Source organism: Podarcis pityusensis (genome assembly GCF_964106645.2).
Source record: "Podarcis pityusensis genome assembly, chromosome: 11".
Classification (NCBI taxonomy): Eukaryota; Metazoa; Chordata; class Lepidosauria; order Squamata; family Lacertidae; genus Podarcis; species Podarcis pityusensis.
This window is the reverse complement of record NC_138036.1, coordinates 61,577,531-61,595,170: the sequence shown is the minus strand read 5'-3', so window position 1 is coordinate 61,595,170 and position 17,640 is coordinate 61,577,531. Positions and strand designations below refer to the sequence as shown.

At 43.3% G+C, this 17,640-nt stretch overlaps 1 protein-coding gene across 1 annotated transcript in view; it reads left to right on the top strand.

The window, feature by feature from the left end:
• The window catches only part of TMC1 (transmembrane channel like 1), a gene marked incomplete at its 3' end in the record, with an annotated part of 49,972 nt that extends 33,706 nt beyond the window's left edge, over positions 1-16,266 (top strand). The window contains exons 14-21 of the mRNA XM_080972129.1: positions 1,869-2,021; positions 3,924-4,052; positions 7,362-7,429; positions 9,417-9,656; positions 13,055-13,180; positions 14,353-14,431; positions 14,545-14,659; positions 16,106-16,266. Of these exons, the coding sequence (XP_080828255.1) occupies positions 1,869-2,021; positions 3,924-4,052; positions 7,362-7,429; positions 9,417-9,656; positions 13,055-13,180; positions 14,353-14,431; positions 14,545-14,659; positions 16,106-16,266 (1,071 nt within the window). The remainder of the gene's footprint in view (positions 1-1,868; positions 2,022-3,923; positions 4,053-7,361; positions 7,430-9,416; positions 9,657-13,054; positions 13,181-14,352; positions 14,432-14,544; positions 14,660-16,105) is intronic.
• Positions 16,267-17,640: the final 1,374 nt, after the last annotated feature.

Below are 17,640 nucleotides of genomic sequence, written 5' to 3'. Positions count from 1 at the left end.
GTCCAATGGAAATCAAGAGAACAAGTGAGCTTCCCTTGGAATTAACCATGACTAACATTAGCTGGCTTGGGGACATGGAGTTTGATTCAGAGTATCCCTTCTGTCAGTAAAGGTAAAGGACCCCTGGACAGTTAACTCCAGTCAAAGGCAACTATGGGGTGCCGTGCTCATCTCTCTTTTTGGGCTGAGGAAGCTGGCATTTGTCAACAGGCAGCTTTCCAGGTCATGTGGCCAGCATGACTAAACCGCTTCTGGTGTAGTTGAAGGGGCCAAAACCCATGGGAGGAAAGGACTGGTGGGTTTTGCTGGTTCACCTGCCCACACTGTCCTGGAGGGTCTCCCACCCTTTTCAGGGAACTGGGAGCAGGAAGGGCAAGGCTCAGTTGGTGAAAATCACCTCCCCGCCTTCCTCTAAAGTATTTAGCTATTTCTGTGTGGCTAAAATGGAAAGGCTATGGGGGGGGGTAGTAGTAGTAACAACAACCACCACCATAGTGCATTTATATAGTGTAGATCAGGGCAGTCCAACATTTCATACCAAGTGGGCCGCAAGAGTGTGTGTGTGTATATTTTATATGTATATATATATATATATATATATATATATATATTACACTAGAGGTTTTCAACCTTTCTGAGTTCATGGCTCCCTTGACCAACTACATTCTTTCTGCGGCTCCTTTGTGGGGCTCAGGAGCCCAGTTAGGTCCCCCCTTGCCTGCAGAGCTGGCAGCCCCTCAGCCCTTTTTGAACAGCTTTCCTCAGCCTCCCCTCCTCTTCCTTCTCCTTAGGAGCCCCAAAGAGCGGTGCCTCCCAGAGGCAACATTCGCCTGCGGAGCTTATGGCCAGGGCTGCTGCAATAAACAGCTGTGCAAGCCTTTGGGAGGCAGAGATGCAAGAGGGCTTCAGAGGAGGGAGGGAAGGAAAGAGGGACAGAGGCCAGTGTTGTCTGCGGCACCCCTGACCATCCTTCAAGGCACCCTAGGGTGCCACGTCACACTGGTTGAAAACCACTGTATTACACAATTAATAATGTATGTGCTTCTGTTAACAACACACGAGACCAAAAAAATATTTTGTAAGCGTTTAAGATGTTTCTTCTTGTATGTTGCGTAGGGTTGCCAAAAATGGTCTTACGGGCCAGACCACCTTGGTGTTGATGCTTCACGCACATTATCTCATTGGTTCTTACAACACCTGTTGTACTGTTATTTCTGTCATAAGTCAGTCTAAGCAAAAGTGGCTTGCTTAAGGCCACCTACTGGGTTCATTGGAGAAATGATCTCTAACGATTGACACTAATTAGCTACTGAGCCAAAAGCCCTAAACAACTTGGGACCAGGATATCTAGTTGTTTGTCTCCTCCAGTCAAGACCAAGCCAATCTTGAATGCCTTCCAAGGAGATCTAGTTGGTCATTCCAGGACCAGTGAATTGCCCTGGCTGTTCCTGGCAACAGCATGGAAGTGGGTATTCCCAGGAATGCCCTCCCTTGGGTGGTTTGTGAGGCGGAGTCAGCAATGACTTTGAAATGCATCTTAAAGACCTCTGTGTTTACCCAGCCATTCCTGGAATCTGACTCTTAGTTTTTAATTATGTTTTATACACTGTTTCAATATATAGTTGTGTTCCATTTTATTTCACTTTTATGAAATATCATTGTCTGTTGTTATATTTTTATTGTCTTTATGTAAACCACATAGAGATTTTTATTATATTAAGTGGCATAAATTTTTAATAAATAATGATCTAAACATTGGACTCTCTGGTTTCTAGCCAGGTCTGTAGCCACCGCATTCCCCCCTACCCCTCGCTGCAGCCTCTGTGTAATTTGATTTGTGCTATTGAAAAACATCTCCTTTTTCCTAGCTGGAAGAAGAGAAGATTGTGAGGCAGAACATGACAATTTGGCTAACCAACTTGTACAACGGGACCCTCCCTGAAAACGTCACTGGCCCTCCCCCCCACGTGAGCCTTGCGGATGTCCCGAGAGGCCCCTGCTGGGAAACAATGGTTGGTCAGGTAAAGCCATTTTGGAAAAAACAACAACACCCAAAGCTTCTTAAACGATGCTTGCTTGCTGATACTCACAAGAGTATTCATTCTTAATGCATTCTGGCCTCACAGACTTAACTTTCAGCCCGGAATCTTTACAAATGTCAAGAGAAGGAGGAAGGATATTTTGTTGCTTTGATTCCAAGTCCTGGCCCCAAGAAATAGGCGTGGATGAACCCATATTTCTGGGATCATCAGCCTCCTCCTAGTCTGGGGTGGGGTGGAAATCGCAGCTCACTCTAATAGAGGGGATCTATGGTTCGAAATTTGGGGTCTGCAACGAGACCTCTCTGGTGTTTTGGCAGTGTTACTAAATCACTGAGTCATGAAAGTCTTCCTGACTTGAATTACAATCCTCCTCCTCCTCCAGCCAAATCCCTGATCTCTACCTTAGCTGTGATTGAAGTAGTGTCAGGGGGCAGCAACACAAACCACAAACTTAAGGGAAACCCAGTATATGGAGACATGCCCTCCTGTGGATGGATTATTTGGTTTGGCCAGAGGAGGCCTAGTCTATAATTCCATCTCAACCTTTACTGCATGGTCTTAAACAAGTCATGATATCACAGCTGGGCTATCTCCCAGGATGCATCAAAATCTTTTTACCATGAAATATACAATATGAATATATGAGAAACAAAACCCTGACCTCTTTCCTAGTTGTTTAGAGCAGATTGAGAATGAATGACTGGGAACATCCACTTAAGTCTTCACAATGGTGAAAGAGATTCCATTTAATAGTGTGCCTGAGCTAGGTAGCATATTTGGATATATTCACACAGTAAAATTAGCCAAGGATGTGCATTTTTCCTTCTGTATCAGAATTTGGTATTTTATATTTTTCAATTTTTAAAATTATTATTGTATAGTGGTACCTCAGGTTAAGTACATAATTCGTTCCGGAGGTCCGTACTTAACCTGAAACTGTTCTTAACCTGAAGCACCACTTTAGCTAATGGGGCCTCCTGCTGCTACTGTGCCGCCGGAGCCCGATTTCTGTTCTCATCCTGAAGCAAAGTTCTTAACCTGAAGCACTATTTCTGGGTTAGCGGAGTCTGTAACCTGAAGCGTATGTAACCTGAGATACCACTGTATTGTTATTCTTACTGTACCCCACCCTGGGATTATTTTTTTGCAAAGTGTGGGTAGTAATTTTTTAAAAAATAAACAATCGCAAGCAAACAGGTGATATTCCCATATTGTGTATGCATCATACATTGTTCCAAGGAATACTGGGAACTGTGGTTCGTCAAGGGTGCTGGGAATTGTAGCTCTGTGAGAGTGTAAGCTACAGTTCCCAGGATTCAATGGGGGGGGAGAGAAATATGATGTAAATGTGCATTAAAATGTATGGTGTGTAATCAGTCTCTATCTACACATGGATTGCACTTTCTTCCCTAAGCAACCAAGAGCTTTGTGGCACCGTTAAAGTGCACAAGCCTGTTGTTTTTGCTGCATCAGACTAACATAGCTGGCCCCCTGGAAATTCTTTTCTGCACATGACTATTCATTTAATAAATTTTTTCCCCTCTGGAAAAAGTGGGCAAAGGACCCGGGGAATGCTCTGAACACTGTATTTCTGAAATTTTACAGAGGGGCAAAAGGTGTCTGGGAGGCAATGGGCAAGATGATTCAAGACGAGTCTGCTGACAAAACACTTTAGGACAGCATCCTGCTCCCCATTTAGCATGCGTGCACAATGTAAGAGTCCTCTAAGTTTCTTGTAAAGTATTCCAATGGCCCATTTCAAACAGCAGGAGTGAATGGCAGGAGGATAAGCAGCGTCGCTTCCTTGGCGTTTGCCAAATGCTCTCAATAAAGAAACAATCCGACCCTTAGCTTCTAAAAAAGAAAACCTTGTTTCTGCAGGAATTTGTGCGGCTGACAGTCTCTGACACTGTGACGACCTACATCACAATTTTAATTGGTGATTTCCTAAAAGCTGTCTTTGTCAGGTTTTTCAATTACTGCTGGTGCTGGGACTTGGAATATGGCTTTGTGAGTATTTGACTTCTTGCTCCTCCTCCTTTAAAAAATGAATTCTTTCTGAAATAATAACAATAATATAATGTAAATGTTTCAGTACTTGACACTGTACTATGCTGTATTATACTATACTAGCAGTCCTACACGATACTGTTGAATTTATGGAGAATATATGGGATATGCCTGGTTGAACAAACTACCATAAACTATCATTAGAAACGTAATGCTGATAATGCCTTGTCAATCTTATCTTTGCCTGAAGAGCTCCATCTACAGAGTCCACTCCCAAGAAAGATTTTGCATTTATTTTTCATAAGGAAAAGGAACTCAGGGGATGCCATGCTGAATGAGACTGAGGTTCACCAAGTCCAGGATTCTGTGGTGGCAACAGCAAACATCTTGGATATGTCTGAAATCTAAACAGAATGACACAGACAAAATATTCCATAGTAGGGCAGTACCTCTATTAGTCCAACCAAAATGTCACAAGATAGGCAACAAGCTATGGCCAGGTCTTCAAAATGCAAGTATCCACCTAGTTCTCTTTAGGCATCCAGTCTCAGCAGAAAATGGCCCAAAGTGAGGATGGGGCAGAGGCAGGCAAGCCCAGCCCCCTCATCCTCATGTGCGCAGGCTCCGCTTCAGATCTCGCTGATAATATTCCATAAGAAAGAAGGCAGCACCTTCTTTGTATATCATGTGTGTATTGCCTGCTATTTGTACTGGGCCAGCAGCAAGGCATTTGTTCTTTAATGGTGCCAAATGAGCCAAGTATGATTGATTGATTGTCTTATTTGAGATTTAATGACTGTGACTTGTCCAATTTTCTAACCTCGCCATTAAGGGAGCGCTTTGTATCAGGAGATTCTGATGGGCTTTGTGCTGGTTTGCCAACACAGAGCATCTGAGGCCAGCCAGATGTTTTAGGTTTATAATGTAGACAATCACTTTTTTGGCTGGGCTCTTGTGTTTTCAACAGCTGTGTGGCAAGCAGGGATTCAGCCTATGGAGTTTCCCCCCAGCACCTCATCAGTCAGGAAAATGTCCATTGGTTAATTTAAATATTTATATATATATATATTCTGCTTAAAGTGCACCTGTTAAAGACATAGAAGTCGCCGCCAGCAAAAAGCTTATAACTATATTAAGGAGTGCTCACACTTCTTTAATTTTAACTTTTTAAAGGGAGGAATTCAGTGCAGTGCTAAGCAGCTCACTCCATCAGAGCCAGCATTTCTGCTTTCCTCTCCCTGGTGCGCTTCCAGGGGCTCTTCTGACACCCCCCAAACCAACTGGGGGTGCATTAGGGGAAGGAGGGAGGGGAGAAAGCCCCATAGCACTAGGGGAAGTTTTCTGCTGGCAGGACTACAGTGGCACCTTGGTTTACGAACTTAATCTGTTCCGGAAGTCTATTCTTAAACCAAAGCGTACTTAAACCAATGCGTGCTTTCCCACAGAAAGTAATGCAAAATGGATTAATCCGTTCCAGACGGTGAAAAGCAACCCCTAAAACAGCAATTTCACATGAATTTTACTATCTAACAAGGCCATTTCTGGGTTAGGGTTAGAGTTAATTTTAGGACTGGGTTAGGGTAAGGATTAGAATTAGGGTTAGTTCAGGGTCAGTGTTGTTTTATGTTTTCTTGTGATTTTGATTCATTGCTGGGGAGCGCCTGGCTGCCTTCAGGTGGTGCAGGGGCTCTAAGATGCAGCTTCCGGGCTGCCTCCACCCTCCCCGACCCCAGCAACTATGCAGCCTGGCTGCGTGCAAGCAGGGCCGGGCCGGAGATATCTCAGCTGTGAAGGGAGGCTTCACGCTGCCTACTGGAGCAGCCCCATCTCACTCCTACTTGCGTGCAAGCAGGAGGGGGCAGGAATTTCTCAGGCAGCACGAAGCCTCCCTTCCCATTGGAGCAGCCCCATCCCACTCTTACTTGCGTGCAAGCAGGAGGGGGCAGGGATCCCTCAGCTGGAAGGGAGGCTGAGTGACAGAAGGCTGTGCCAACAAAACAGAAGTGTACCCCTGAACGCCCGTTCGTATGCCAAAAAACCCCACAAAACCCCCAATGCAACCCAGAACACTCATTTCCGGGTTTGAAGTGGTCATAATCCAAAATGTTCATTAACTAGGCTGTTCGTAACCTGAGGCACCACTGTACTTAGTTGAGTCCAGACCATAACTTTGTGCTGCGCCCCACTTTCTGCCCCCATAACAATGCCCCACATTGTGAATACAGATAAAATCTCTTTTTTTAAAAAAAAATAATATTTATTGATTTTCCAACCATTTGAACACAATAAAGCAGAAAAAACAAAAAAGGAAAAGAAAAAGCAAAGAAAAAAAGAGAGAAAAAACGTAAGATTAACAAAACAAGACACAAACCATTTAAAACACAAAAACAATTTCAATATCTTAACTTTCATTCCCTTATTTCCACGACCTCCTCACGCCTCCCTTTCTGTATTCCACTTCTATTAAATGTTTCAGCAATTCCTTTCCATCTTCCTCTGTTTTCTATCCTATAATTATCTTAACATATTCTAATCTTATTTTTCCCTTTAATACTCTATTTCTATTTAAACTTAATTCCTTATAACATTTCTACTAAAGCCATATAACTTCATTCCAACATTTTTCTAACATTCATTATTTGTGAATACAGATAAAATCTCAACCTAAATTAGAGGCATGTATGTAATTTGTTATTTGTGGATCTTTTGGACTACAGCTTCCATCAGCCCCAGGCAGCAGAGCCAATGGTGAGAGGTCATGGGAGTTGTAGTCTAGTAGGGCACCTGGAAGGCACCTGGTTGGGGAAGGCTAGAGAAACTGTTTCCATATGCTACATATTTTGGTTCAGTGAAACAAAGCATACATAACAAAGTTCAGTTTTTATTTTTGTACAGTTTAGTGTGGGGTTCAGAGGCAGAAGGGGGAGAACAGTTCTGTGTCTGATCTTGAACTTTCTGACAACATCTAAGACCTGAAACGGAAAGAAACACTGGTTATTACTTGTTTTGTACTTTAAAAAAAACCTAAAACTCATTTTATTGTTTAAAAATCAACATGTTAGATTCTATTACATCTATTATAGTGCCATGTAGGCCTAGAACTCTATATTAAAAACTCTACAGTCAGGTGTCATTTAAATATTATTTTGCATATGTGTTTCAGATTATATTATTGCCCCGGTTCTGGAGATTTGTTCATTTGCTTGAGGAAAAACTGTTCCTAATGCAAAATGATCAATATGCAATCTTTGCACATTGTTTTAAAGCTTTGTTGCAACTCTAAGAGAATTCATTATGCTTTCCCTTCAGCCTTCATATTCAGAATTTGATATTAGTGGAAATGTGTTGGGCCTGATCTTCAATCAAGGCATGATCTGGTAAGTGTGTCTTGGTGGAATACTGCACGAGAGATCTTGTAGAAGTGGCTGTACTTATGGTTAAGGTTTGCCAATGTGACTGAATTCTTCTGCTTTGCTTGTCAAATCTCTGATATAAATGTGGAAAATCACACTTGTCACCTCTGGTCTTGATTCTCCACTTCATTGTACCAGCTTTACTGTGGTGTGACTTCACTGAAATCATGCCTGGACACTGTGAAATAAGCTGTTATAAATTGAGAGTAACAAATGGTGACTCAATCATGAGTCCTTCTCTGAAGACATAGTCATGTTGGATGCCACCTTTCAGGTGTGACAAATTCAGCTATTGTTGTTGTCAGACTTTTGGAATATACAGGGCATATACAGGGCAATCATTATTAGTTTCTTATTCGGTGTTGCTTCCTTGCTCCTACATTTGGCTCCTCCAATGTGACAAAAACACAGGAGGCTATAAATATCATGGCAAATCATGAATGTGGGAGTTGGTGTTTACCTTTCAAGAAAGATCCATGCCTTCACACTCCACCATTGGCAAGCACTGCTGTGAATCCCCCTGAGCTCAATGCTATACGATAGACATGTTTCTGCATTTATGCTGTAATAAATTCAGTTTGACCCTTCAGTTACAGCAGTCAGTTATTAATTTAGGAATAAACTATTCAATTATGAATAAAATAAACAATTATAAAGAAGCAGGAACATAGCTTGAGAGTGGTTGGTTGGCATCCCTGTCTTGGGACACAATGGAAGAATGTGCCTTTGGAGGTAAAGTCAAACTATTGGAAGGTTACAGCACCTGTTGTGGCTGTAGAGACATGGGAGAGATATGCTTGAGAGAGTTCCTCCTAGATCCATCCATGTCACTGGAGGTGTAGAAGTTTGTAGTGGCCAGGAGGGCTCTCTTCCAGTTTCCACTGGTACACCACCTACAACCAATCTTGGAAAGGACGCGATAGTGCAGGTCTTGGCAGCCTCTAGACTGGACTACTGCAGTGTGCTCTGTGTGGGCTGCCCTTAAGGTTGATTTTGAAATTGCAGCTAATGCAGAATTCTGTGCCCCAGCGTTTGCCCAGAATAGCTCCACATCAGCATATTACACATGTGGTAGTTTTGACCTTCCAGCTATGATATTACATTAAGGAGGAGAATAGTGAAATACCAGAAATTATTTTTTCAAATATATTACTCACCCCATTTCATTCAAATATTAATTTGGGGACAGGTGGGGGGTGTGTGCTCTAACATCAGATTTCATATGCATTCCCAGAAACAGATTACATCAGCTTTCAATGCAAACTGAAATTTGCATAAAATGTTAGGAAAAAATCTGATGGTTACCTCAAAATTAAGGTCATACATTTTCATAATGTTTCTTCTCTTTTGTTTGGTATAATTCCATTTTAGCTCTACTAGATCCCAATTCAGTTTAATCCATTCTATACCAGGCAGAAGAGAAAACAAGAGCAGAGAAAAACTACATGAGCTCCCTATAGTTTAATCTCATGCTTTTGCAAATACCAGTAAGCACTACCTGTAGGGATCGCTAAACAATCACACTGTGACAAAATGAAATACACTTTGATTCAGGAAACAATGCGAACAATCTGGCAACTGTAATAAATGATAATAATAGATCAATCCAACCAGGTTGGGGGAATAGAGTAGCAGAGGAGGATGAACTGTGTGGAGGGTGGTGTGTGTGCATGCATGCATTTTCCCAGGGGGGCTTATCATGTTTATTATTGTGTACCTGTGATAAGATAAGAACCATATTAACTTAATCTTTATAAACATGGCTGTTTTGAAAGCACCTATCTCCAAATACAAACCAATACGGACTAGCAGAGTGTTGGGAGGGGCAAATCCTTAGAAGATCCAAGGGTTTGTGGCTGGGAAAGCAAAGGGATATAAAAGCTAAAGAGTTACTGCCATAGAACCCCCTTTGTAGATTTTTATGAGAAAATGGCTTATTGAATGTTCATAGGATGGGCTCTTTTTATGCACCATGTCTGCCGGCGATCAACGTCATCCGCCTCCATACATCCATGTACCTGCAGTGCTGGGCTGTGATGTGCTGCAATGTTCCCCATGAGAGAGTCTTCAAAGCCTCACGATCAAACAACTTCTACATGGCCATGCTGCTGTTTATTCTCTTCCTCTCCACGCTGCCAGTTGTCTACACAGTTGTTTCCGTCCCTCCATCTTTTGACTGTGGTCCATTCAGGTTTACTGCATTTTATATCCATTTCTTCAAAGTCAGATGTAGGATTAATGAACAAATAACTATAACATTGGATGCACTTTCATGAAAGATAGGTGTGACAAAGACTGTATACATACTATACCTTTAAAACCCATTTGAAGCCCATTTTCCCCTTCAAAGAATTCTGGGCACTGTAGTTTGTTCATTATTGCTGGAAATTTGAACTCTACGACAAGTATACTACAGTGCCCAGAATTCTTAGAGGGGGGAAATGGGCTTCAAATGTGCTCTAAAGGTATATTGTGTATGCCAACAGATAACAGGGTCACTTATATTTAAAAATTAATAATTCCAGTCCAATGCAGGGCCTTTATGTTAGCCTGAGTAAACATTTTCCCCTCAGCTTTTGTCAAGGACAGATATTTAAACATCCTCAGAAACATTGCAGATGTTCTTTGAATGTGCCAGACTCTGCAGAACATATTCTTTTCTACTATGAACTTAATAAGATATACTTCTGAGTAACTATGTAAAAGATGCTGCTGCACAGGGTACTGGACAAGGCAGTGTCTCAGTTGCACTTCAGATTTGCATTCTGCATGTAGCATTTATTATGTTGAATGGGGAAAAAAGTCAGGAACAAATATATATAAGTGGGATACAATAACTGTGGGGGAAAATAATGTAGGAGGGGAAAGCACAGGTCAAATTGAACTAGATGTTAATGTGGGATTGTTCCTGATTTTTAAATTTCTACGTCTCTGAAGGGCCTATTACTCACGCCTTGTTTCAATTTCCAGAAGTCATAGAAAATATTTTGCTTTCCAAAACAAATCATATCCCCATAGATCTATGGCATTTTTAAAAAGAGAATATGGCCTGTTGCTTTATTTGAATGAACAGTGTTTGTGAATTTAGCTGGGTCACATTGTCCTACACTGACTTCCCATCCCCTTTGCATTTCCAGAACAAGCTATTTGTCTTTACCTTTTAAATCTCTTTGGAGTTTTGTTATTATTTGCCCAGATCCTCTAAGTGTCCCTATTTCCAGGGACAGTTCTGGATTTACAGAATCTGTCCCGGTTTCTGATTTGATCCCGGACTGTCCCGTTTTTCCTTAGGATGTCCCTATTTTCGTCAGACAAATATTGGAGGTTATGGAGTTATGTGACCCCTGAGTCATCTGAAGGAAGTTTTGTGTAGGAAAGTTTATGCCCAGAGTGGCTGGGGCAACCCAGTCAGCTGGGTGGGCTATAAATAGTAAAATGATGGTGGTGGTGGTGGAATAGGATGTCCCTACTTTCATTGGAGAAATGTTGCAGTGCAGGATATGCCACTTCTCTGCTACTCTCTGTGTCTTTCTGCTTCCTTCCACAACTGTGCATATTCTCCTGCACTGCCTGGCACAGGTCTGTTTGGCCCGAGAGACTGTTTTTCTCAGATCATACCCACCTGCCCCACATCTGATGTGATATGTGACATTAAGTGTGGGGCAGATAAGGACATGGCTACAAAGAAACAATTGACAACTTCAAGTGAGTTCCTGATTGTTTCTTTGGAAGCTGGGCTGGCAGATAGCAAACTCTACTGGGATTGGCTAGATGAGGGATATTTATGTTGGAAAGATAAGGATTAAAGTAGGGACAAATATGGATTGTGGCAAAGATTGTGTGCGCACTGCTTCTCAAACCAGCAGTGGGAGTGCACTGGATGCAGAGTAAACTGGAGCATGTCCACAACCTTCAGGTCCTGGCCTGCTGGCTAGATCTAGTATCCCAGTGCTGGCCTAGACTACTTCCCAAAATACTTAGAATGCTACCTCTCTTTCCTTTCCCTTCCAGTTAGAGGCAGTGCTTCCCTCTTTGCCGCTTGAGGTGAAACAGGAAGTACAACCCTGCCCTGCCACCGCCATCCCACCAAAACATCCCTCACCTGGGTTGCACAGCAGTGCCATGTGGCTGTGGGTCTTGGCAATATCTCACAAGTTTGTGCTTTTCTTACTCAGCAAAGGGCCACTGGTGTAAACAACAATACCGGTAATTATTACTGAGCTGTGTGGAAACCCAGGTCCTTTGCTCTCAGACTCAAGATAAGGCCCGGATTCATTAACATGCTCCTTTGTTTCAAAATCTGGAAAAGACCTGAAGAAAGTCAATAGCTACAAAACAGGGGATGCTGAGGATTGCTAGTTTTCATTTGTAATTATGGAAAGCCATGTGTGACATCTAGAGGTGGATCTGTATATGTGCAGCCCCAGAAATTGTGCAAGGATATAACGACCCTACTTTCTCAATAACTGCTTCCACTCTTGCACTATTTTGTAAAAAGCGCACATGAAACAACACATGGCACTTTCATGGACAGCCCCATAACGAATGTGTAATACCCTCCAGGGCTCTTTTAATGCAGGAGGGTCAGCAGTATGAAATTCTTCTCCAGATGTTCTCAGGATTCACCTGAGTTGCTTGCAAATGTGGGTGCCCCTGCTTGAATGTCAGTGACTTCTCTTCTCCCTCCTGTGACCTGCTGCTTAGTCACTTGCCCTGGGCTGTAGGAAGGAAGATGCGCCTGGTGCTCCCTCAGCCCTGTGGAGAAACCACTGCTATGTGTAGCACTTGATTAGAGAGAATGCCTTGACTTTTGGTGTAAGCTCATGCACGCCTAATTCCAACATACAGAAAATTAACGTATCAGTGAAAAGACTAGGCTACAATCTTCCTCTGTGAAATCTAATTTTCCTCATGGGGGGTTGAAATATACTTGGAGTCCTGTAGTGATTTCATGCTCTTTATTGCTGCTTGTAAAACAGTGATTGAATTGCCCCCCCACAAACCTCAGGCTTTTATATACATTATTTACACAATGAGTCCCGTCTGACTGGCTGATTCTGCTTCCCTCCTGGAGCCTGATTGGTCTTTTCCTGCCAGCCAATCAGTTGTTGCATTCTAGGATCCTACTTGCCTATTGTTCTAGGATCCAAGCTTAGTACATAACAGGGGTATTTGGGGATGGAGGAGCCCACCACCCTTTCTGAAAAGACGAATAGGCATTCAGTCGTGTGAACTGCCACATTTGCACTATGTATACATTTAAAGCACTGTTATACCATTTTTATAGTCATTGCTCCCCCCCCCCCCAAAAAAAAACAATCCTAGGAAATGTAATTTGTTAAGGGTGCTGAGAGTTGTTAGGAGACCCCTCCAAAAGCTAAAATTCCTTGAGTGGTTTAATATATCTGGTAGTAATAAAGACTGATTGGGTTATATTCTGGCATTACTATGGTTGTGAATTATTCGTGGTTTTTTGTAATTGCTTCAGCTACACAAATAAATAATATTTGTATTTGTTATTAGTATTACTTTAACAAAAACACTATTTACATTCCCACCCTTTATCTCTGTGTGTCTTTGCACTAACAGCGGGAAAACCAGAATGTTTGAGGTCATTGGAGAAACTCTGGAGCATGATTTCCCTTCCTGGTTTCGGAAGGTTTTCAGACTTCTCTCAAACCCTGGTGTGATCCTGCCCTTCATACTACTGATGGTGTATGTACAGCACACATTTATATGCTTAAAAATAAATACATCCCCATTTTTTTTAGACATACGTAGAATGCATTCACTACCCATTGGAGGCAGGAGGGCTAAAGGGATGGAGGGCGGGGAAGGTGGACTTCTCTTTTAATGGCCCCTGAATTTAAAGCTGGCTCTATTCTTAGGCAGATTGAGATAATTGCCTTGAGGAGCAGAAGCTGGCAGGGGGCACAGCAACACCCCCCTTCTTCCTGATCCCACCAGCTGTTCCCTTCCTCAGTTTTGTGTGCCTCAGGCCTGTCATACGCTCCCTAAACTTGCTTGTTACGCTCAGGTGTGGTGGAAGATGCTATTCCACTGCCAGTGTTAGAAGTACAATTCATCTTTCAGGCCAGTTGGCTCCTGCCAATGGAAGGAGCGGGTGAGGGGATGCCATATTGTCTTTGGCCTCAGGCAAGACCTTCTCTTAGGCCATCCCTGCCAGAATTCTGAGATTATTGTTGACGGCAGCTTCACCTCAGAGTTCCTTTAAAGCAGCTAAACGGGGGTGGGGGGCAAGGATGAAATAGCAACTAAAGGATGTGGTTGTGTAAAAGTAGTACTTGACACAGCATTGCAAGGACTCCAGAAACATCAAACCATAGTTCTTGTCTAGGGTGCAATTCACTTGCATCAGCTTCTGGTAAGGAAGATGGTTGTTATAGCACTCTGCTTAAAATAGAGATGCATGAATCTGTCAATTTTGGATTATCTCAAGTGAAAGAAATTTATTCTTATATATTGCATTTTGTACATTATTTTCATTAATATATGCAATTTTATTAACACTTTCCTCTAATATCCACATTGTCATTAGAGAACTATTTCAAGATATTCAGAGAAGTGTGAATTTCAAAAGCTAGCCTCTTTACCCTGGACTTTGGCACATGAGATATTTATTTTAAGATCCACCCTATTCCCTTGACAGTAATTAGTTTTAGCTCATTTTATTATTATATTTGTTGTAAACCACCCTGGGGCCTTATGGTGAAGTGCAGATAAGAAATAAAATAAATAACAGAAAAATAACTGTTTTGTTTCAAAATGCAAACTGAATGAAATTTCTCCCTATTTCTACTTTAAAAATGGTTTTTAATGGTTGTAATAATTATGTGACATAGCATATGTGGTTTCCCCCCATTTAGCCTGAGTATCTACTACCTCAACGCTATATCAAAAGGGTACCAAGATATGAATCTCGAGCTCAAGAAGAAATTGCAAAATGTAAGGATGCTGCAAAAGATTGTTGATAGGGTTTTTTGTTTGTTTGTTTCTCATTAGATGGTGATTATTCGTGAGACTAATTCTGGGATGTTCACTTTTGTTCTTCACATTAGCAAGCTGAGGAAAACAAAAGGAGGAACAAACTAAAGGCCCAGCAAGCCCGGGGGGAGGCTGAAGAAAACCCTTTTGAGACAGCGCCCAAACCAAGCAATCCGAAAGAGGGTCAAGGTGAGGAACGGTTTGAAAGCCATTACAGGAAGCTGCCTCCTCAGCTGTCAGTGATGCACAGAGCATCATTTCCTGCCAGGGATTCTGGGACTTGTAGTTTACAAACTGCAGGAGATTTACAGAGAAAATGATATTGACTTCGATATTAAGAGAAGTGAATGGAAGGGAATTCACAAAAGAAAACTTTCTTTTTTCCTTCTCTGCACTGCAGCCATCTGTGCCCCTTGAAAAGCCTTTGCAGATGGCTGTTCTGTAGGATGTGGGATGGGTAGGAGGATTGTTGAAAACCAGGTGAAGATCAGCTTAGTTTTGGACAACCCTCCAGAAACTCAGCTTTGTCCCATTGTTCACATACCCTCTAACATTTTGAGGCAAAAAACCAGGGTGCCGTCTTCTGGGGCTACCTTCCTGCATGAGTCACATGACTCATGCGAGATTGCAGCCCTCAAAAGTGCTTTTTGGGGGTGGGGTGAGATCATGACACCTAAAATGTCTGCTGTGCTCTTGTGTGAAAAAACAGGATTTCCCAGTTTTATCGGGACAGTTGGGGGGTGTTCAGGATATTTTCCCAAGTCTCCAGATAGGTCTTTTGGGGAGCTTTGGCTGGGGGGATGGACAGATAGAGGGGTGTAGAATGGGGCTGTGGGGCTAAGCAGAAGCAAAGGAAAACCAATGTGATTAGACTTCCACAGAATGGCTTTCCACCATTCTGGAATCTATGTGCATAGAAGTCCATTCTTAAGAGGCTTCCCTTTACAGATGTACTTGCCTAATGTGGGCAGGGGGCCACAAGACCTTGGTGGGTGGGATTAGCAGTCTCTCAACCAAAAAACGTATGTGACATCCTTTCATGTTATGCTTGAATGAAGGATCCTAATGCAGTCTTTTCCAGTCCTGCATCCTACAGATATTTTGGACTCCTATTATTCCTGAATCTTGGCAATCTAGCTGGGACCGATGGAAGTTGCAGTTCCCTATCAGGATGAGGAGAACTGCATGAAGTCCAATGTCTTATGCCTTACATACTGTACCAAGACCTCCTAGCTGGTTTCAAACTAGTTTTGCAATTGCCGTCCCTCAGCTCAGCCAGAACATTAAAGATTGTTTTGTTTGAAGCAGAGGCCTGATAAGAAACTACTGATACTCTTGTCGCTCCTTTGCAGCCTAACCTTTTTGGCAAATGTTTGTGAAGGGTGCTATAACGTAGGTAGGCTGAAACAATAAGTAGCTTCATTTCTTTGTTTCTGTTACACAGTTTTTAGTCTGCTATCCGTATTGGAACCCCTCCCAAGACCACAGGCCTAGAGTGTGCTCAGTTCCAACCTTTGACCACTAGGTGCCAACCACAGAAGCATGTCTTACATGTGCCATGTTTCAGTCCAGAATTTGCATTCTGGCTTTGGGTTCAAAAAATAAGTCCTGTTTTGCCCCCAACAATGTTTTCAGATAAAGAAAAAGGAGCAAATGAGACCAAGAAAAAGCCAGGTGAACAGAAGGAAGACAAACCAGGTATTGCAAATGGAAGCCAACCTCCCTGTGGCAGAGGACGAGGTGGCCCTGCGCCTCCCCCACAGATAGCAGTGACCCGGCCAGCGGCTCCAAGGTAAGGTTACCAGATGTCCCCGTTTCCCGGGGACAGTCCCTGGATTTTCAACTCAGTCCTCATACAAAATCCATTGAAGTTGAAAAGTGTCCCCGGATTCATTGAAAAAAATCTGGTAACCTTATTCCAAGGGTCAGTGGCATGAATGGATACACTCCCAGAAACCCACACTTTGCAGGCATGTCGCCAAGAATCAGTGGCGTAGTGTGGGGGGTGCAGGGGGGGCCGGCCGCACCGGGCGCAACATCTGGGGGGGGCGCTCGCACTCGCAGCTCTCTGCCCCTACCTGGCTTACTCTCTCTCACTGCAGTGCTGGCTGTGCGAATCCGATCTGAGCCGCTGGGTCGCCGCCCACTGTGGAGGGGGTGGGTGCCAGGCGTGCGGTGCGGTGCGGAGAGAGAGCGAGGGACTATCTGGGGGAGGGACAGTGCAGCGGCCGCCCAGCGCAGCGCTGAGCGCGGGAGAGAACCACACCAGACCAGACCAGGCAGCAGCAAGAAGAAGCTGGCAGCGACGGCAGGTTAGGGGTTAGGGGGCGCAAATTACTTGCCTTGCCCCGGGTTAGGGGGCGCAAATTACTTGCCTTGCCCCGGGTGCTGACAACCCACGCTATGCCGCTGCCAAGAATGCCAGGACCACCTCCATCGTTCCAATTTTAGTATATGTGCTGCCAAAGCGAACACGCCAGGACCACCTCCAGATTATAAAACACACTTGGAGGTACAATCCTGGAAGGAAAACAAACATTTAAAACAATGTACACCAATAAATTTAAAATTTATAAATGCAATAAGCGTATAGACACTTAAAACTTTAAGATAGGCTACCGCAGAGAGATGACCCAGAGTCACCCATGGAACCGAGTTTGGGGATTATCTTAACGACCTAGTTTGGGTCAGGGGATGGTCTGCGCCTACAGATCTGTACGCAGAATCTGGCGACCTTCCGGGTCATCTTATGATCTATGCCTGACAGGAAAAGGTCAAATTTTTGCTTTTCTGTGAGGTCAGTGAGCCTCACCAGTAGGGGATCAATGGTCTCCCTACGTGCCTCTTCATAAAAGGGACATCTAAAGAACAAGTGTTCTGGGCTTCCCCCGATGAACAGGCACAAAGTCTCTGAGCATATGAGGACCACCTCCAAATTACTGATAAGCAAAGTGTTCCAACTCATTAAACAACATTAGACTCCACGTACTTGTAGTAAAGGGAAGTACAGTGGTGCCTCGCAAGACGAAATTAATCCGTTCCGTGAGTCTCTTCGTCTTGCGGTTTTTTCGTCTTGCGAAGCACGGCTATTAGCGGCTTAGCGGCTATTAGCGGCTTAGCGGCTATTAGCGGCTTAGCGGCTATTAACGGCTTAGCAGCTTAGCGGCTAT